We start from the raw sequence: 21,334 nt of genomic DNA, 5'->3' as shown, positions 1-21,334 counted from the left end.
GGCTCGCCTTTTTCATTGGGCATTTCCTGAAAATCTGGCTTTTAAGGTATACTGCCCTCAAACATGGAGGCTCTCCTCTCCAAGCCTTAGGTTGCCTTTCATAACTCTGGCTCCGAATAGATGCCCTGTTTGCCAGTTCGTGGTGTCCTCTGTGGCCATGATGGCTGGGGATGATGGAAGTCCAGTCCGGCGTGCTTAAATTGCTTCAGTACAGAGATCAAGCTTGAAACAAGCCTTACATCGGAGGGAAGGATATATTAAACAACTAATGTTGGTTTCCTTGGAATGGAATGGAATTCCAGGGGTGGCCAATGAGTTTTATTTTTCCAAGCATTCTTTGCGGGTTGGGTCTATTCAGATATGTTAAAGGAGTGTTTTCCAATCGTGGAACTTTAAGTCGAGTGGACTTCAACTCCCAGAATTCCCCTGGCTGTGGAATTCTGGGAGTTGAAGCCCACTCATCTTAAAAGTTCCCACGGTTGGAAAACACTGCATTAAAAAGAAGTTAATTAAGAACTTGCAATGTTGTGGCTATATACAGAGTTTCTTTAAATATAACTAAAAGCTTCCCGGTTATAACACCTGTCCAACAGTCCAGTTATGGAGCTGATGGGTTTTTTTTTTTTTTAAATGTGGACTTCAACTCCCAGAATTCCACAGCCAGCATGTCTTGATTTCACCTCCCAGGGAATTCTGGAAGTTGAAGTCCACACTGGTTAAAATGGCACAGATTGAGAAAGACTGCCCTATATAATCCATTCTGGCCTCTCCAGCACCAAGAAAACATAATTATTTCTTTTATTAAATGGATTTCCCACCCGTCTCATAACCGAATGACTCTGGCGGTGAGGAAAATTGGAAAAAGTGGATTTCTAGAGCAGTGGTTCCCAAACTTGGCAACTTTAAGACTTGTGGACTTCAATTCCCAGAATTCTCCAGCCAGCTCCGCTGCGACCCCCTTTTTGCAACCACCTGACATTCCGTGTCAACGGGGAAGCCGGGTTCATTTCGCGACCGTCTTGCTCACTTAACAACCGCGGCGATTCGCTTAACAACTGTGGCAAGAAAGATCGTAAGACAGGGCAAAACTCAAATTAAGAACTCTCTCGGCAACAGAGTTTTTTTAGAGCTTCGTTGTGGTCGTAAGTCGAGGACTTAGCTGTATAACATTTTCCCCTTGCATTTAGGGCTAAACTCAGTGGGACTTGTGGGAGAACCTATAGAGGAAAAGGAGGGGCGTTTGCAACGGTGCAGTCCAAACCCCCTTTACACATAATCCAAAAATGTGCAAAAAAAACGGAGGGAAGGGAGGCAGGTTTTCAATTGCATTGGCCGCCATTTTGACTTTTTTGCCCCCCCCAGCCCCTGCAGATTCAATTCAGGATTAAAATTCTTAAGGCAGTTTCCCCCCCGTTCCATTATAATCTCAGTCCCCCTGTTCTTTGTCTCATCTGGAGGGGGAATCGAGGCTCAGAAGAAGCCCCCCAAAAATGAGTAAAATCTGATTCTTTCCTCGGAAAAATACTCTCTTCCAGGCCTCACCGAGAAATTAAGGCCGTCCTACTTCACAGGGGGGTTGTGAAACGCCAGCAAGGGAACCTCCCGTGAAGGGCTCTGAACATGCCTCGCCTCTGCGCGTGCTGGGACTACAGCGTCCATCATTCCCAGCCAGGTAAGGTAAGCTAAACTCTCTTTCAAGGTGAGCCGGGCGGCTGGATAATTTTGAGGGTGGCGATACAGGTGTGATTTCTTCTAGTGTGTTTCCACGATGTTTTGGGGCTTCCCGGTTTAGTCTGCAGCCTTTAGGATCTCCTGGTGGCCTCCCATCCACGAACAATACAAGATAAAACGGGGAAGGGTCCGTGCGGATGTTTCCCAGCTGGGCATTTGCTGGGGAATTCTGGGAGTTGACGTCCACCCATCTTAAAAGTGTCAAAGCTTGTAAAACACTGAATTAGTTAGTCTATATTAAAGTTAGTATTCGTTAGTGAATCAGTTAGTATATATCAGTGTTTCTCAACCTTGGCAACTTGAAGATGTCTGGACTTCAACTCCCAGAATTCCCCAGCCAGCGAATGCTGGCTGGGGAATTCTGGGAGTTGAAGTCCAGACATCTTCAAATTGCCAAGGTTGAGAAACACTGATATATATTGAAATTTGCAAACTTCAATCATTCATTTAAGGGACAATTTGAAGTTACAACGGCGCTGAAAAATGCGGCTTACGACCGCTTTTCACACTTACGACCGTTCCACCATCCCCCCCTACGATCACGTCATCAAAAATTCGGACGCTTCGTATAACTGACTCGTATTTATGACGGTCGCAGTGTCCCCGGGGTGATGTGGTCCCCCCTTTTGCGACCCGCAAAATCAAAAGGGAAGTCTAGACTCACTTAACAACCTAACTTCACTGCAGCGATTCGCTTAACAACCAGGGCAAGAACGGTAAAGGTAAAAACGGGGCAAAACTGTCTCGCTTAGCGACAGAAATGAAGGGATCCATTGTGCTTTTGTCAGTTGACAAAAGCGGCCACTGGGAGGTGGGCAGATGATTGGCCCGGGGTAAATGATGGCGGTTTGGTGCCCTCGAGATGAATGGAGCTCTTAAAAGTCTAGCCTGGGGTCTGGATTCGAAATCCCGCGGGGTCAGCTGGCATGAAGGGCTCGAAATGCCGCGTTATGGGGTTTCTGAGCGTCCCCTGTAATTGGGGCTTGAATGAAGAATTAATGGAGAAATTGGAATTATAGGAATTCCAGGTAGGTTAGTAGGTAGGATAGACAGACAGACGGACAGTACAGAGATAGACATATAGCTGCTATAGGTACGTACATACATGCATACATGCATACACACACACGCACACGCACACGCACACACACACACACTGACATTTGCATGTACATAAATATTGCCACCTGGTCTAGTCTAATGGTTAAGGCACCAGGCTAGAAACACGGAGACAGTGAATTCTAGTCCTGCCTTAGGCACGAAACCCGATTGGGTGACGTTCGGCCAATCACCAGGTGATAGTGAGTTCCAGTCCTGCTACAGTCATTAAAACTGGCTGGGTGACTTTGGGCCAATCCCCAGGAGACAGGGAGTTCTAGTCCTGCCTTAGGCACGAAACCTGATTGGGCGACTTTGGGCCAATCACCAGGTGGTAGTGAGTTCTAGTCCTGCCTTAGGCACGAAACCTGATTGGGTGATGTTCGGCCAATCACCAGGTGATAGTGAGTTCTAGTCTTGCCTTAGGCCACAAAACCCGATTGGGTGACTTTGGGCCAATCACCAGGTGATAGTGAATTCTAGTCCTGCCTTAGGCACGAAACCTGATTGGCTGACGTTCGGCCAATCGCCAGGTGATAGTGAGTTCTAATCCTGCTACAGTCATGAAAACTGGCTGGGTGATTTTGGGCCAATCGCCAGGTGATAGTGAGTTCCAGTCCTGCCTTAGGCACAAAACCCGATTGGGTGACTTTGGGCCAATCACCAGGTGGTAGTGAGTTCCAGTCCTGCTACAGTCATGAAAACTGGCTGGGTGACTTTGGGCCAATCGCCAGGAGACGGGGAGTTCTAGTCCCCGCCTTAGGCACGAAACCTGATTGGGCGACTTTGGGCCGATCGCCAGGAGATGGTGAATTCTAGTTCCCCCTTAGGCAGAAAAGCCAGCTGGCTGAATCTGGGCCAGACCTCGCAGGGTTGTTGTGGGGAAAATAGGAAGAGGAAGGTAGGTTTCTTCGTCACCTTGAGTTGTTAAGTAAAAAATAAGAAAGGCAAATGATACAAATAAACAGCATCACGTAAATGTGAAAACTATATAAATATGAGCAGAAAACTCTTAACTCTCTTATTTATATTTGTGTTTGTGTTGGGTTTTTATACACACACACACACAAAAACTCATACATACCGCTGTACATACACACACACACACACGTATAAATATATATCCATGAACACCCACACATATGCATACACACACACGCGCACACACACACACACACACACAAACACAGACACACAAATACATATCCATGAACACAAACAAACATACTTTCACACACAAACACAAATGCAAACACTAATTAAGACAGCAGGAAAGTAAACACGGGTGTGTGCAAAAAAATGGGCTCTAAACTTGGAAGTTTTGCTCATCCCAGCTTGCTGTGAAAAATCCACCTTTCCCTGAGAAATGGGGAGCGTTTCCCCCCCTCCTTTCCTGGTGCCCCCACCCCTGTTTTTCCCCCCGGCTCCTGAGACCCCCGAGGGCTCTTTCCTTCTCCTACCCTGGCATAATTCCTCTGCAGTGGGTACCAATCTGGAATTCTTGTGGGGGGGGGGTTGCACTGTCTCCCTCCCTCCCTCTCTCCCTGCTCCATTTAGAGGATTGCTGTGGGTAGGGAGGGGGGAGGTGGTGGAGAGGGGGGGCAGGTGGGTGTGTTGGCTGGGGAGAAAGTTTTGGACCTTCCCTCCCTCCCTTCCTGGGAGGGGGGGGGCGGTGCCAGCCGATTGGGGGGATGCAAATGCCCCATTCCTGCCTCGCAACCAATGACGTGCCGTCGGAGGAGGGGCGCCCCATTGACAGAAGGAGCAGCACCTTGGTGTTTACTCTCGGTAGAAATGTGTGCAGCCCTAGACTGTGCTGGAGGGGAGGGGCCGAGCCTGTCGGGGAGGGGGGACGGGGAGGAGGAGGAGGAGGGGGCTGTCAGCGAGGATGGGCTATAAGAGAAGGCAGCGAGGAGGAGAGCAAGCAAGAGTGGGCGTGAGCAGGCTCTGTTTGTAAAGCCAGCCGGAGCCGATCTAGGGCGGCCCGGAGCAGTGGCGGGGGGAGGACACCGAGGGGCTGCTGCTGTGAGCGGTGGGGGTCTCTCCCCCTCTTCTCTCCCCACTCAGGTCTCCACCACCCCGAGGAGAAGGAGAAGGCGTGACTGCTCCATCTGCCCATCCGTTGTTCCTGGGGGATGCTCCTGGCCCTCGGAATCCCGCCGCACGGAGTTACGGACGGCCTCCTCCGCCGACCCTCCCTGCTCTCCAGCTGTTTTTGCCAAAGATTTCCGACCGCTTCCCGGCTCTCTGCACCCCCCCGCCGCTGGGCATCTCCCCCAGGCCCAAAGCAGGTGCCGCCAGGACCTCCTGCTGTCAGTTTGCCAGCCGGCTGCTTCGGAGACGGAGTTAAAAGGGGGGCGTGGATCAGAGAGAGAGAGAAAGAGGGGCGATCGCGCTTGCTGGCAACCACTGAGGCTCCCCCGCCCACCCGCCAGCCGTGCCGAGACCCGCCGCCACGGTGTTTCCACCCACCGGAGGATGAGAAAATAACCCCGGCTTGGACTGAGCATCCGAAGGAGGAGTGTTCGGAGAGTCGGCAGCTCATCAGGGCAACAGCATGGTCCAGCAACGCAGCTCCACGCGGAGCCGAGGCGTGGAAGCGAAGCAGGAGGCGTGTTCCAAAGACAGCTTGCTGTTGAAAGATGGCACGGGCGAACCGGACTGGTGCAAGACCCCCAGCGGGCACATCAAGCGCCCCATGAACGCCTTCATGGTGTGGTCCCAGAACGAACGGCGGAAGATCATGGACCAGTGGCCCGACATGCACAACGCCGAGATCTCCAAGCGGCTGGGACGGCGCTGGCAGTTGCTACAGGATTCGGAGAAAATCCCTTTCGTCAAAGAGGCCGAACGGCTACGTCTCAAACATATGGCCGACTATCCCGACTACAAGTACCGTCCCAGGAAGAAAGGCAAGTTGGGCAGCGCCAAAGCCCGGCCCAGGGTGCCCGTCAAGATTAAGCCCTCGGTCCTTGGACGGGCAGCTTCGCCCCGGAGGCAGACGCCGAAGCCGGACCCTGAAGGACAGGGGGGATGCGCCTCTCCAAAGCCGGACGACGACCCGTTGGAAGCCCGCATCCTGGAGGTATCGTTTGACGAGGCTCCCAAAACCTCCAGCAAGGAATTCTGGCACGTGCTTCCCGCAGGTGGCGAGAAAGGAGAGTGGGAGGCCAACTCTGGCCAGGCCAAAGATGCCGACGGCGGCGAGCTCGCCAAGCCCTGGTCCTCCGACGTGTCTTCTCCCGCTTCGACGAGGTCTTCGACTTCTTCTTCTCCTCCTTCTTCCTTCGCCTCCTCGGACGACGAGCCGGAGGAAGATCTTTGGAACGTTGTGCCCAGCCGAATCCAGCCAAACACGCCCCCTTGCCGGAGCCCGGATTGGTCGGTCTTCGATAAAGACCTGGATCTTTTCCCTTTGGGCGCCTCGTCTCATTTTGAGTTCCCCGATTACTGCACCCCGGAAGTGACTGAGATGATCGCAGGGGACTGGCTGATGTCCAGCATTTCGGACTTGGTCTTTACGTACTGAATTCTCCCAGGGAACTCTCGCTTCTCAACAATCAGGTGGTTCCGGAAAAGATTTTAGAAACAAACAAACAAACAGAAAGAGAGAGAAAGAGAGAGAGAAAGAAAAGAGAAGACGAAACCCAGCTGTTTACAAGCAGAATCAGGTATCTCCACAGCTTGCCTTGGCTTCATTCAAAGGCAAGTCCTTCATCAGCCCATCCCCCTCTGCCTCCCCCCCCCCCCCCCGCCGCCCGTCAGCACACACCCACTTGGGCAGCCTCTCCTGCCTGGCTCTGGGAGGCTGCCCGTCAACCTCTCAACCTCCCCCCTTCCTCTTCTCCTCTCCACCTCGAAGCCACCCTTGGCGTGGCACCGTGTTTTTTTACCCATGAAATCTGACTGTCTCGTCTGGTTTTCGCCTCGTAACCAACCGTCCGCCGCAGATCCGTCCGACCGTCTTTGCAGCTGCTTCCCGGCTCGGATGGAAGGACGGTTGTCATCCATGCTGATACCCCCTCCTTCCTTCCTCCCTCCCTCTGCCTCTGCCCTCGGGTGCCCACACTCCCTCGCTTGGCATCCCGCTTGTCGCCCTGGTTCTCTCCTGCCTCTCCCCCCACCACCACCCCACCTCGGAAGGGGTTTCCGTGTCTTTGCCGGCTTGTCGATTCGAGGCCATTTCGAAGCCGACGAGAGGAGAGACAAGCTGGGGAGGATTCCTCTTCTCCTTCTGTCTTCTGTCCACCCCCCCCCCATCTCCCCTCGTTCAATGGCTGCCAGGCAAAAAGATTCCATCGGAGGGCACGGCGGTGGGGGGGAGATGTGGGTGGCGTGACGCTCTGCGACGCCGGGGATCGGGTGGGCACCGGCTTCCACGCTGGTGACCAGGCGTTCGTGTCGCCAAGGCACGACGCCCGTCTCGGTACTGGGGTGGGAAGCCTCGGGTTGGGGAGACGGAGAAGTGGCGGGCACGTGGTAAACACGTGGGCCCACAGTGCAAGCAGGCTTGCGTGTGTGTCGATCGCCCCCCAAAAGTCTCCCTTCCCCCCCCCCCGCTCCTCTTTAATTTTTGCCAGAGGTATGGCGCTAGCAGAACGGGGCACTGTCTCCTCCGTGAATGTTGCATTCAGATGACGGATCGCACGATCCTTGGCATGCACCCCTAGCCCTCCCTCCGATGCCACGTCTCGGCGGTCCACGGCTCACCCCCACAATCTCCCTGGCTCCTGGTGCAAAAGGGGGTCTTTTTGGGGTCCCTGAAATAAAGGCAGGCGAGGGGAAGGGGGGGACGCCCCTTTGAAAACCCACCTGGGAATGTCTGAATGCTACCTCCATCCTTCTTGGAGGTCTTTTGACTTTCACTGAAGGTCAATCCAGCCCCCTTCTCCCTCCCTCCCACTTTCTCCCAGCTGTGTTCTGCCGGGGGGGTGCACGCCAGGCCCCGGGGCTCCAATTTAGGGTTTGTTCCCAGCATGAAGAGGGCTTGAATTGGGTTCAGTTGCTCTGTTCCTTCAGTGAAAAAAGCCACGTTGCCCCTATTTTTGGGGGGGGCGTGCCTTGCCAGGCCTGGCCAGGGCTCTGCCGGGAAGGGAGCGAAGCCGTAACGGCACCTGTGGGAGCCCCGCCAGAGCAGAGTGTGCCCCCCCCCCATCACCCTCCGAGCCTAGCCGAAAGCGGCCAACTCAGACAGCCAGAGGGAGAAACCTCCTCCCCTCTCTCCATTCAGCGTCCTTCTTTGTAGAAGCCAGCCGAGGGAGGAGGGGGCCGGTTCCACCCGGGATTCGCACCTGCAGGCACGCAGGCGAGGGCTCGCTCCTTCTCCCAAAACGGGAACCCGAAGGGCATCTTCAGATGGCACCCCGCGACCTGATTCTGGGGCGAACAGATGTCCTTCGGGAACCGCTGGGAAGGAAACGGCTGACGCTAAGGAGATGGCAGACTATTATTATATGGCTGCCTGGCAATTCAACCCTTCCCCCTTCCAGGATGCAGCCCTGATTCCCTCGAATCCCCCGATGCAAGCCAGACCTATGCTGGTTTGTTTTTTTTAACCCTGCCCCGCAGACGGGCATGCCAGGGCTCCGGGTTCCTTTAACCGGCAAAATGTCTGTGGAAATTTTCTCATCCCATCCAGGTCAAGGTGCTTCCCCCCCCCCTCCCCGCGACCCTCCAAAAAAGGCAAGCGGGCTTTGTTTGTTTTTTTTCCTCGAAGAGGTTTCACTTCCCATCCGAGGAGCTTCCTCGGTTTCTGCAGTTCAGAAGCGCAGAAGCTCCCTGGGTGAGAAGCGAAATGTTTTTTTTTTCCCCTTGAAGAGGTTTCGCTTCTCATCCGAGGAGCTTCCTCGGTTTCTGCAGTTCAGAAGCGCAGAAGCTCCCTGGGTGAGAAGCGAAATGTTTTTTTCCCCTCGAAGAGGTTTCGCTTCTCATCCGAGCAGCTTCCTCGGTTTCTGCAGTTCAGAAGCGCAGAAGCTCCCTGGGTGAGAAGCGAAATGGTTTTTTTTTTCCCTTGAAGAGGTTTCGCTTCTCATCCGAGGAGCTTCCTCGGGTTCTGCGGTTCAGAACTTTTGAAAAAAAAAACAGTGTAGGGTTTGTGTGCCAAGGGTGCCCAAATGGAACGAACAGGTCAAGGAAGCTGGTTGAATTGACAGTGGCCACCCCCCCACCCCGAGTCCCCCCTCCCCCTGCTCCCACCTTTTGGGAGGTGTTGCCAGGATTGACGACCTCTTAAGTTGGCACAAGGGATGATCCGACCTTCGTTGGCACTCCCAATGCCCACCTTCCTTCCCGGGAATTATTTGGTTCCTGAGCATCCTTCAAAACACAGTGGTCCGTAACCGTGGCAACTTTACGATTGGGGGGGGGAGGACTTCAACTCCCAGAATTCCTCTGGCTGGCTGAAGAATGCTGGGAGTTGAAGTCCCCCAAATCGTAAAGTTGCCACGGTAACAGACCACCTTCAATATACCTCTGGCTTAGCCATTCTAACTTCCACCAAGATGCCTTACCTCAGTCGTCAATCATCTGCCCCGCCCCCCCCCTCCTCTTTGGCCTGCGATTCCCAGAATTCCTCAGGGCCAGCTGAGGGATTCTGGGAGTTGTAGTCCCCAGCCCCTCTGGAGGACCCAGGTCAGGAAAATGGCCTTATATCTGCCAATTTCATTGAGGCCAAGAAGTTTCTAGAAATCCCTGAGAGAGCTCCTGTAGTGGAAACCACCTTTTAAATTATATTTAATTTAAATTAGGCTGCTAAAGGTTGGGAAACGCAGCCACTAAACAGAGAATTTCATCCAGGCCTACCCAAGTTTCCAGCAAATGTTATAGAGAGGAAAGGACCATAGAGAGGAAAAGTCAGGCTACAGATCATCCTCGGTTTATGACAATTCATTTAGTGACCATTCAAAGATACAACGGCACTGAAAATAGTGACCGAAACCATTTTTTCACACTTACGACCGTTGCAGTATCCCCCCGCGGTCAAAATTCGGATGCTTGGCAATTGTCTCGTATTTATGACGGTTGCAGCATCCTGGAGAGGGCTCCTGCAATCCCCTTTTGCAACCTCTTGGCAAGCAAAGTCAGCGGATTCCCTTAACAACCGTCTGACTAAGTTAATAGCTGCCGTGAGTCACTTAACAACGGTTTGTCGGAAAGGTCGCAATACCGGGCCAAACTCACTTCTCTGTCTTGTTTAGCAACAGAAAAGTTCACCTCCATTGTGGAAAATGGGGCCAAATATATATATATATCTCACTGAACAACTGCCTCGCTTAGTAACAGAAATTTTCGGCTCTGTTGTGGTTGTAAATTGAGGACTATCTGTATTTGGTAAGAATTCCTCGGTTTTAGAAGCTTTCCCCACCCTTGCATTGGTGTACATATAGCTAGTCCTTGACTTACACCCTACGTTCAGCGATATTACGACGGCACTGAAAACAAGTGACTTGCAACCAGTCCTCGCACTTATGACCATTGCAGATCTGCATGGTTACGGGATCCAAATTCAGACCCTTGCCAATTGGCTGGTGTCCCTGGGGTCATTTGTGACCTCCCCCAACTGTTTCCAAAAAGCAAAGTCAATGGGGGAGAAGCCAGACTTGCTCAGCGACCAAACGATTCACTTAACAACCGCAACGATTGAACAGTTTAACAACAGGGGCGGAAAACATTGTAAAATCGGGCACAGCTCCCTCTAACAACTGACCCACCGAGCCATGGAAATTTTCCTCCCAATTGTGGTCGTATGTCGAGGACTACCTATGCAAGATTAGGGAGTAGGATTAGCTGGTTTGCATTCATTTTTTTTCCAATGCAACTTGTCCACAGTGGCATTTGGAAGTCCCAAGTGGCACCTAAAGGGCCCACGAACCCCACACGAGGGGGGCAGGATCCCCCTCAATCTTCCATTGAGGCTCCAGCTTTTTCCCAGGGACTAGAAATAATTTTGATAGAAATATTTGGAGAAACATCTTGATATTTCTCATTTTAATCATTTCCCCCTGAAAGTCGTCTCTTTCGTCTTCCATAGCTTGAGATAAGTTGGGTGGTAGTGGCGCATGGCCTTTGTAGTTGCCCTTACGAGGGCCAGCTGGGAGAAGGCTGCCTCGGACCAGAAAACATCCCAAAAAAAGGGCTGGGTGGGATAAGGCAGAACAGAGAAAAATAAGAAAAAACAATTCGGCTTCGTTTTCCTCACCCCGCACCGGTAGTCCTCATTTAGCGACCACCTCATTTAGCGACTGTTTGAAATCATGATTGAATGTCATTTGGCAACCAATCCTCCCGTGGGTGGCTTTAGCAGATTTGCAAAGCCAAGGAAAGCTGTAAACATAGTTAGAGACTCCGTTGCCAATCCTAATTGTGGTCACTAACCGAGGACTGCCCGTAAATCCTTTGATTTGAGTGGGGTATGCAGAGTGGGGAGTTATGGGTCCATTTTTCTTGCCTACCTGCTAGTCTTGTCAGGAAATTCTCCCAGTTTAGAATCTTCTGAACTAGATTACCAATTTAATCTTGGAGCATGTGCAGAGTGCACGCGCTTACTGAATCCAGACAGTTTCCTGAGTTTGCACAGTAAGAGGAACGGATAGATTGGCTTTGCGTAACACGTCGACAAAATGAACAAACCAGCCGAGCTGTCCAAGGGGTTGGACTAGATGACCTCTTAAGTCCCTTCCAACCTTTGGTTATAGACCTGTGTGAGAGTCCCTTCTAAGAGCAGGTGGAGCGAATACTACAGACGAGAAACTACATGCTCAGTGGTGACAAGCCAAAAAGGGATTTATGACCGTTTTTCACACTTAACGACCGTTGCCACATCCCCATGGTCGCGGGATTAAAATTTGGACTCTTGTCAAGCGACTCATATTTAAGACAGTCGCAGTGTTTGCAACCTTCTGACAAGCAAAGTCAACGGGGAAGCCCGATTCGCTTAACAACTGTGTTGAGAATGGTCGTAAAATGGGGCGAAATTCACTTAACCACTGTCCTGCATAGCCACAGAAATTTTGGGCTCAATTGCGGTCGTTAAGTCGAGGACTTCCTGTATTTTACAACGTTCCATTATGGCTTCCCGTGCAGGTCAGAAGTTTCCCCCTCTAAAAACATATCCGGGCTGAAATAATAATAAAAAAAAACCAGCTCTAATTTCTTCTTTTTTAAATTCCTTCCCAAAGACTTATAATGTTTATTCTAAGCCAATTATATATCCTGATCTTAGAAACCCTGTTGCTTTTATCAATTTCCCACATTCCCAAACCGATTTTGGGAATGTGGCAAAGATAATTTCTTTGTTCTTTGCTTAAAATTTCAGGAAAATATCAAGATTGCTTTAGGAAGTAGTATGGACTTCAACTCCCAGAATTCCCCAGCCAGCATCGCGATGCTGGCTGGGGAATTCTGGGAGTTGAAGTCCACAGACCTTAAAGTTCCATATTCTGGTTTATGAAAGAAGCTTTCTATCCATTTTTTTCCCCCCTAAACTGGTTTGCGAATTCACCATCTTCTGACTTCTGCAGCCTCCATCTTCAAAGAAAAGGGCTTAAGGATATTCAAAAGCCATTAGGCGGTAGGATTTAAATGACTTTGGGTAGATTATGTGAAAATAGTGCAGAGCAAAAAGAAACAAATAATGATAAAACACAAATACTGGCCGGTTTAATCTGGAGGCTGGTTTGTTTATTTATTTATTTTTCCGTCCCCCCCTTCTAGCTAAGTTCTTGATAAGCAGCTTAATCTGAGAATTCCTAACATCTGGGATTTTTATACTGGCAAATTCTTAGCCATCACGCAAACCGCCAAGGCACTTTTGTAACATTTGCCTAAAATTCACTGGAATTGTTCGCTCCTGGGGGTAGAATGTTCTTGGCTAAGGAGGTTCTTCTATGAAAAACATCCCAGTAGGAAGAGAATTGCAAATTTAGTTTGCAAACAGCTTGTTTATAGCAATAGCATTTAGACTTATATACCGCTTCATAGTTCTTTCCAGCCCTCTCTATGGTCCGACAGCTGTACTTTCTATAAAAAGTCACAATTTCATTGCCGTTGTGATGATTCTAACAGTATTTTGTCTACGACATCCCTGTGAGGTAGACCACAAAGAGTTTAGCTTTCCTGGCTCGTATCTGACTCTTTAATCCTACAGTAGGCTTCCCCAGGGTCAAAGGAAAACTACATTTCCCAGAATTCCTTCTGCCAGCTGTGCTTGGCATTCTGGGACTTGTCTTCTCCAGCAGCTGGAGGGCCCTGGGGCACGAAGCATTGCAGCTAGTCCTCAACTTACAACAGTACATTTCATGGCCATTCGAAGTTACAACGGTGCTGAGGAAAAGTTGACTTACGGCCGTTTCTCACTTACGACCGTTGCAGAACCCTCATGGTCACAGGATCAAAATTCAGAGATTTGGCAATTGTGTCGTACTTAGGGCCGTCCCGGGGTCATGTGATCCCCCCCCCTTTTTGTGCGACCTTACGAGAAGCAAATTTCAACGGGGAAGCCAGATTCACTTAACAAACCGCAGTGTTTCACTTAACAACCACGGCAGGAAAGGTCATAAAACGGGGCAAAACTCACTGAACTGCCTCGCTTAGCGGCAGAAATATGGGGGTCCATTGTTCGTCATAAGCCGAGGATGATCTGTAACCCTGCGCTGTCGTTCCTGCTTTAAAAACAAAGACAGTTGTTGTATTTATTTATTAGATGGGTTTTCCCCCCACGCACGTCAGCGCAATGTCACACTGACCACACCTGGGCATGATCAGGTGGTTGCAGTGAAATCCAGAAATCAGGCTGGGGGCACTTTAAGAGGGTTTGGACTTCAACTCCCAGGATTCCCCAGCCAGCTGGCTGGGGAATCCTGGGAGTTGAAGTCCAACCCTCTTAAAGTGCCCGGGGTTGGGAAACTCTGCATTACAGAATCCCCTGTGGCTGGCCGCGCCCCCTGTTATCCTCTTCTTGATGCCCTCCCTTTCCCTTAAGTGCAGGCACCCAAGGAGTGGATGAGGGGAACTGCTCCCGGAGAAGCGGGGGGGGGGGAACACCTTGTCTACCTTGGGGTCGTTCCCATAATCCCCGTTCCCTCTGCACATGCTCAACAAGACTCTTCTCTCCGATAAGCCAAAGGTGCTCCGATAAGCCAAAGGCGATTCTCCGCCGTCCAGTCAGAGCTGAAGAAGCTGAGAAGAGAAACGTCTTGAAAAAGCACCTTTGAGACAACCGAGAATCTCCATAAATATATCTCTCCGAGCTCAGGCCGTTGAACTCAAGTCAAATTTTAGGGACCCCTGGGAGAAAACAAAAGAAATCATGGATGCCAAGCGAGGTGCCAAACACACCCCTGGCCATGCCCGCTCCAACCCACCCACCACCCACCCACTTAAAGTGCCCGGGGTTGGGAAACTCTGCATTACAGAATCCCCTGTGCCTGGCCGCGCCCCCTGTTATCCTCTTCATTGAACTCAAGTCAAATTTTAGGTACCCTTGGTGGAAGCTCCAATGCCATCTCCCCAAGTTCAGGCCGTCGAACACAAGTCAAATTTTAGGGACCCTTGGCAGAAGCTCCAATGCCATCTCTCCAAGCTCAGGCCGTTGAACTCAAGTCAAATTTTAGGGACCCTTGGCGGAAGCTTCAATGCCATCTCTCCAAGCTCAAGCCGTTGAACTCAAGTCAAATTTTAGGGACCCTTGGGAGAAAACAAAAAAAAATCATGGATGCCAAGCGAGGTGCCAAGCACACCCCCCGGCCATGCCCGCTCCAACCCACCCACCCCCCACCCACTCCAGACCCGTTTGGGGTGTCCTTTTTCCATGTTTTGTGTTTCCTGCCGAGTCCCCCGTTCGGGGACGATATCTCGCCTTGCCCGATGTGGCCATCGCTCTCCCCACACCGCTGGGGACCCGTTCAAGCCTCAAGTGCTATTCTGAATTTTACGAACGATCAGGCAAAAAATAAAAATAAAAGAAATCTTCCTCAGGACTCAGGACCTGGGCGGGAGGGATCTTCCTCCGCCCGGTTCAACCCGATCACAACCCCACGGGAAGGGGCTGATCGGGCCGCCACATTTCCTTCCTTCTGTCTTCGAAGCACAAACTTCGCCGACGCTTCCTCGTTGCAGTCAATTTTGGGGTGGGGTTGTGGGGGGGTTGTGGAGGGGCGGGTGGTTGGGGGCACAGGGCGGGAGTGGGTGGGTAGGTGGGCTTTGTCTGAGTTAAGGGGGAGAAAAATAGGAATAATAAGAATAAGGAAATAAAATCCGTGGTGGATTTACATGGAGGGAAAAATGTGTGCGGTATTAGTGCTTTAGAGTGTTTTTTGGCCCCCCGGGCTGTCTTCGGCTATCCGTACAGGTAGTCCTCGACTTACAACGGTTCACTTAGCGACCGATGTTACAAGGGCGCTGGAAAAAGCGACTCTGGGCCGTTTTTTACACTTAATGACTGTTGCAGCGTCCCCATGGTCACGCGATCAAAATCTGAAGGATTGGCAACTGGGTCCTATTTATGACAGTCGCCCCTTTGTGACCTTGTGACCCGCAAAGTCCAGATTCACTTAACAACCGGGTGGCTCACTTAACAAATGCAAAGATTCGCTTAACGACAGTGGCAAGGAAGGTCATAAAATGGGGCAAACTCCCTTAAATGTTTCACTTAGCAGCTGAAATTTTGGGCTCGCTTGTGTTAACTCGAGGACTACCTGTACCCACTCCTACATCCTTCGCACCCGTGATTTGCTCCTGGAGGTGCGCGATTGGGTGGTTGTGTGATGCAATGAAGAATAAAAAAATGTAACACAGGTAGTCCTCGACTTACGACTGTTCACTTAATGACAATTTCAAGTTACGATTCCTTTGGAAAATGTGTTTAACATCCTGGACTCTCATTTATGACCATCGCAGGGCCACTGGCTCGCATTTACAGCCACTTGCGGCACTCGGTGAATGCAATTTGTGATTTTTCAACCAAAAAAAAGATCCATTGGGGAAGCTTGATTTGCTCAATGACCACATAATTCAGTTAATGACCATGGTGATTTGCTTTGCGACCGCAGCAGAAACAGTTGTTAAAATCAGGTCCAGTTGCATGATGATTTGAGTTATGACTGCAGTGGCTTAACGAGCAAAATTCAGATCCCAACTCTGGCCATATGTCGAGGACTATCGGTAAATCCTCAACTTACAGCAGTTCATTCAGTGACCGATCAAAGTTACAATGTCCCTGAAAAATGTGACTTATCACTGTTTTTCATACATACGACCTTTGCAGTATTTTGCAGATCAAAATTCGGACCTTTGGCAACCGACTCGTATTTATGACGGTTGCAGCGTCCTGGGGGGGGTCACGTGATCTCCTTTTGCGACCAAAGTCCATGGGGGAGGCCTGATTCACTTGACAACTGGCTTACTAACTTAAACCACTGCAGTGATTCGCTGAACGACCGTGTGTGCAAGGACGGTTTGTAAAATTAAGAAATGCCTCACTTCACAAGCGGAATTCTGGGCTCCATTGTGGTCGTAAGTCGAGGACTATCGGTAATAATGGGGGGGGGAGGGGAAAACAATGCTCTCAGGTACCAACTCCACAGAATGTCCAGCACGGGGGGGACGGGGGTCTGCGGAGGTCCCCCCACCCCGCCCGCTTCTTCAGTGAGCGGCCGATAGACCCATGAGGTGCCAAGAGCGTAATCCGAGTGAATCAAAACGATAACGGTGATAACAATCCCTTTCTGGGTTTCCTTATTGGTAAATGTTGTGTTAGTCGTGACAGTGGTCTTTGAAAGAAAAAAAAACATAGGATTGTAGAGGATTTAAGAAAAAAAAAAAAGGAAAGTTAACGGCACTCAATCCATCCTGTCGTTCTGTGACTGGCTCGGGAAATGGTGGTTGTAACCCTGGAATAAAATGTGTTCTTGGTCTGGAATGTCGAGTCTGGTCTCTGATTTGTGGTTTCACGGAGGTGGCACTGCCGGCTGGGGAATTCTGGGAATCCATCCACCTTAAAGCATGCTGGCTGAGGAATTCTGGGAATAGAAGTCCACCCATCTTAAATGATGCTGGCTGGGGAATTCTGGGAGTTGAAGTCCACCCATCCATAAAGGATACTGACTGGGGAATTCTGGGAATTGAAGTCCACCCATCATAAAGGACACTGGCTGGGGAATTCTGGGAGTTGAAGTCCACCCATCATAAAGGACACTGGCTGGGGAATTCTGGGAGTTGAAGTCCATCCATCCTAAAACACGCTTGCTGGGGAATTCTGGGAGTTGAAGTCCACCCATCATAAAGGACACTGGCTGGGGAATTCTGGGAGTTGAAGTCCACCCATCCTAAAACATGCTGGGGAATTCTGGGAGTTGAAGTCCACCCATCATAAAGGATACTGACTGGGGAATTCTGGGAATTGAAGTCCATCCATTCTAAAACACGCTGGGGAATTCTGGGAGTTGAAGTCCACCCATCCTAAAACACGCTGGGGAATTCTGGAAGTTGAAGTCAACCCATCATAAAGGACACTGGCTGGGGAATTCTGGGAGTTGAAGTCCACCCATCATAAAGGACACTGGTTGGGGAATTCTGGGAGTTGAAGTCCACCCATCATAAAGGACACTGGCTGGGGAATTCTGGGAGTTGAAGTCCACCCATCATAAAGGACACTGGTTGGGGAATTCTGGGAGTTGAAGTCCACCCATCATAAAGGATACTGGCTGGGGAATTCTGGGAGTTGAAGTCCACCCATCATAAAGGACACTGGCTGGGGAATTCTGGGAGTTGAAGTCCACCCATCCTAAAACACGCTGGGGAATTCTGGGAGTTGAAGTCCACTCATCATAAAGGACACTGGCTGGGGAATTCTGGGAGTTGAAGTCCACCCATCCTAAAACACGCTGGGGAATTCTGGGAGTTGAAGTCCACCCATCATAAAGAATACTGGCTGGGGAATTCTGGGAGTTGAAGTCCACCCATCATAAAGGACACTGGCTAGGGAATTCTGGGAGTTGAAGTCCACCCATCCTAAAACACGCTTGCTGGGGAATTCTGGGAGTTGAAGTCCACAAGTCTTAAAGTTGCTGAGATAGAGAAACACTACCTTGGCTCATTCTTCTCTCTTCAGTTGTCATCTGCTGTGAGTGTCCCCTGTCCCATTCTTGCCTATAATTTGCTACCAAAAGCATGTTCATAATTGAGTGAAAAATATAAGCGGCTGTGGCCGCCATCTTGACTTTTTTGACTTCCGGTGAGAATGCTTGACGGATCAAGCTGCTTCCATCTTCTCCTGGCTAATGATGGTGCTTCATCCCAGCAGAATCTCAGAACAAATCCTACCTCAGCAGAGTGTCCTAAGGCCCATTGACCAGAAAGGGTATCTCAACATTTTTTCCTGGCTCTTGTTTCTTTAAGGGACTTGAGAACAAGCTAGACCAGACCTTTAAGATGGGTGGACTTCAACTCCCAGAATTCCCCAGACAACTTGCTGATGTTCACCCAGTGGAAGAATTAAAAGGGGCATAAATAACCAAGTTCCCCGGGGTTTGCATTCCCATTTAACAACACCGCCTTGGAATAAAATATATTGGTTTTTTTTTTTTCATATTCATTTGCATTTGGGAGTCTTATCTTTAATGCTCCAGCACTAATTTCACTCCCAAACCCTGCCATCCCACTTCATCTTTGTTCAATAGCTTGCGATGATGCAGAAGGAAAGATTCCAGTTTAGATTAAGCCCTCCGGTCTGCGCTGGGCCTTATTGTCCTCAAAAGCAGCAGAGCGGCACACGAAGATAGCAATAGCAATAGCAGTTAGACTTATATACCGCTTCATAGGGCTTTTCAGCCCTCTCTAAGCGGTTTACAGAGTCAGCATATTGCCCCCAACAATCCGGGTCCTCATTTTACCCACCTCGGAAGGATGGAAGGCTGAGTCAACCCTGAGCCGGTGAGATTTGAACCGCCGAACTGCAGAACTGTAGTCAGCTGAAGTGGCCTGCGGTGCTGCACTCTAACCACTGCGCCACCTCGGCTCTCTGTAATCCTGCAGGGTAGGCCAGGTTGTTAGAAACCAGCTTACCCGAGACTCAGGATGGGACACAGAAATGGACCACAGATAACCAGGATGGAAAATAGGGAACATAATCAAGAATAGTCCCAGAGGACAGAAATCTTATCATTCCTGTCTGAAGATGCGCCAGAGAGAAGTCCGTGCTGTCTGTAGCTGATCAATTTCCTTAGGCGTAAACAAAAATTACTGAAGATAATAAAAGGAAAACAGAAAAACATTCCCCCTACACAGAGGGAGAGAGCAGACAAAGAGATTGTTTTTTTAAATTATTTTTATTTTCTGCATCCTGGGGTTTGTTCACACCTTTTTCTCACCTTTCTAGTCCAAATAACAGAGTTGGAAGGGATCTTGGAGGTCTTCTAGCCCAGCCCTCTGTTGGTGGGGTTGGACTAGATGGCCTACGAGGTCCCTTCCAACTCTATTAATCTAAACTACTCAAGTAGTAGCAGCATTTCAGACAGATGTTGTCCAATCCCCCACTGTTGGAGCATTCACAATTTCTGGTGGCAAGCTGTTCCACTGGTTAATTGTCTTCACTATCAGGAAGTTTCTTCTTCGTTCCAGGTTGCTCCTCTCCTTGTTTAGTTTCCATCCATTGCTTCTTGTCCCGCCTTCTGATGCTTTGGAGAATAGCTTGACTCCCTCTTCTTCGGGGCAGCCCCTAAAATATTGGAAGGCTGCTATCCTGTCACCCCCTGGTCTCCTCCTCTTTCTGGTTGTCTATTTTAACTGTATTTTTAGAACGGCTTTTCTTTTCAGGAATTAAAACTGGCTGCTTCCCAAGCACGGAGATACCCAGAGGATCAACGGAGGCGGTTTCTATCAAATAATAAACCGAACGGAGGAAAAAAATAAAAAATGAAAACAAAGGGTGCTTAGGAAGGAAGCGATTCCTAAGGAACCCTGTTATGGATTCCTGACACTTCTTTTCAACAGATCAAACGCAACTATTTTTAGGTCTAAAATGCTTCAAGCTATACTTAGAAACGCAGGATGTCTGGCTTGACGAGATCTGGCTGCTGAGAGATCGATTAGAGATCCGAGCAAAAGAGATGCAGATAACCAATTAAAGATCCATCATGCCGAACCGACCGGTTTGTATTTTCATTTGCTACCAAAATACTTAAAAGGATGGGGAAGGGGGGGAAATATCCCCCAGCCAGCCTGTTTTAGCCCCCCTCTGCTTCTGAAAGCATCTTCGAAAATGCCTGAGCTAGCAGCATCCCTGTGACGTCATCAGCATCCCTGAGAGGAGGCTGTCTCCTAGGCAACAGGGCCCGGGTATCGCCCAATGGAATGCCAGCGACGGAGCTCGGATGGCATCAACAAGGGAGCAGGCAGGGGAATTTGGGGAGAACGGAGCATCCGGCCATGATTTGTATAATTTCAGATTTATTTATTTTTTACCCTGCCTTTATTTTTATTTTTTAAATCAAGGCAGTGAACCTACCTAACAGTCCTCCCTCCTCCTGCTTTCCCACACAACGACGACCCTGTGAGGCGGGTCGGGATGAGAGAGAGAGGGAGGGTGCCAAAAGTCACCCAGCCGGCTTTCCTGTCTAAGGAAGGACTAGAACTCATGAACTCCTGGGGATTGGCCCAAAGCCACCCAGTCAGCTTCCTTGCCTAAGAGGGGGACTAGATGTGTGAATATACCAGGTAACCTAGTTTGTAAATTTGTGGCGGTGTTTCTTAACCTTGGCCATTTGAATGTGGGTGGACTTCAACTCCCAGAATTCCCCAACCAGCATTGGAATTCTGGGAGTTGGAAGTCCACTCTCCTTAAAGCATGTTGGCTGAGGAATTCTGGGAGTTGAAGTCCTCCCATCATTAAAGCATGCATACTGGAGAATTCTGGGAATTGAAGCATACTCTCCTTAAAGCATGCTGGCTGAGGAATTCTGGGAGTTGAAGTCCCCCATCGTTAAAGCATGCCAGCTGAGGAATTCTGGGAATTGAAGTCACCCATTGTTAAAGCATGCATGCTGGAGAATTCTGGGAATTGAAGTCCACTCTCCTTAAAGCATGCTGCCTGAGGAATTCTGGGAATTGAAGTCCCCTGTCATTAAAGCATGCCAGCTGAGGAATTCTGGGAGTTGAAGTCCTCCCATCATTAAAGCATGCATACTGGAGAATTCTGGGAATTGAAGCCCACTCTCCTTAAAGCATGCTGGTTGAGGAATTCTGGGAGTTGAAGTCCCCCATCGTTAAAGCATGCCAGCTGAGGAATTCTGGGAATTGAAGCCCACTCTCCTTAAAGCATGCTGGTTGAGGAATTCTGGGAGTTGAAGTCCCCCATCGTTAAAGCATGCATACTGGAGAATTCTGGGAGTTGAAGTCCACTCTCCTTAAAGCATGCCAGCTGAGGAATTCTGGGAATTGAAGCCCACTCTCCTTAAAGCATGCTGGTTGAGGAATTCTGGGAGTTGAAGTCCACTCTCCTTAAAGCAGGCTG

The 21,334-nt window shown here is 49.9% G+C and overlaps 1 protein-coding gene across 1 annotated transcript; it reads left to right on the top strand.

Annotated features, from left to right (window-relative positions):
* Nucleotides 1-5,386: 5,386 nt before the first annotated feature.
* Nucleotides 5,387-6,358, top strand: LOC106552069 (SRY-box transcription factor 12). Its single transcript, XM_014070260.2, has one exon. The coding sequence runs from the start codon at nucleotides 5,387-5,389 to the stop codon at nucleotides 6,356-6,358; it is 972 nt and encodes a 323-aa protein (XP_013925735.2).
* Nucleotides 6,359-21,334: the final 14,976 nt, after the last annotated feature.

The sequence above is a fragment of the Thamnophis sirtalis genome, unplaced genomic scaffold, assembly GCF_051295495.1.
Source record: "Thamnophis sirtalis isolate CommonGarterSnake01/CBP01778 unplaced genomic scaffold, rThaSir2_p1.2 scaffold_7, whole genome shotgun sequence".
Classification (NCBI taxonomy): Eukaryota; Metazoa; Chordata; class Lepidosauria; order Squamata; family Natricidae; genus Thamnophis; species Thamnophis sirtalis.
Note: the sequence above shows the minus strand (reverse complement) of the source record. Positions and strands in the feature narration are given on the sequence as shown.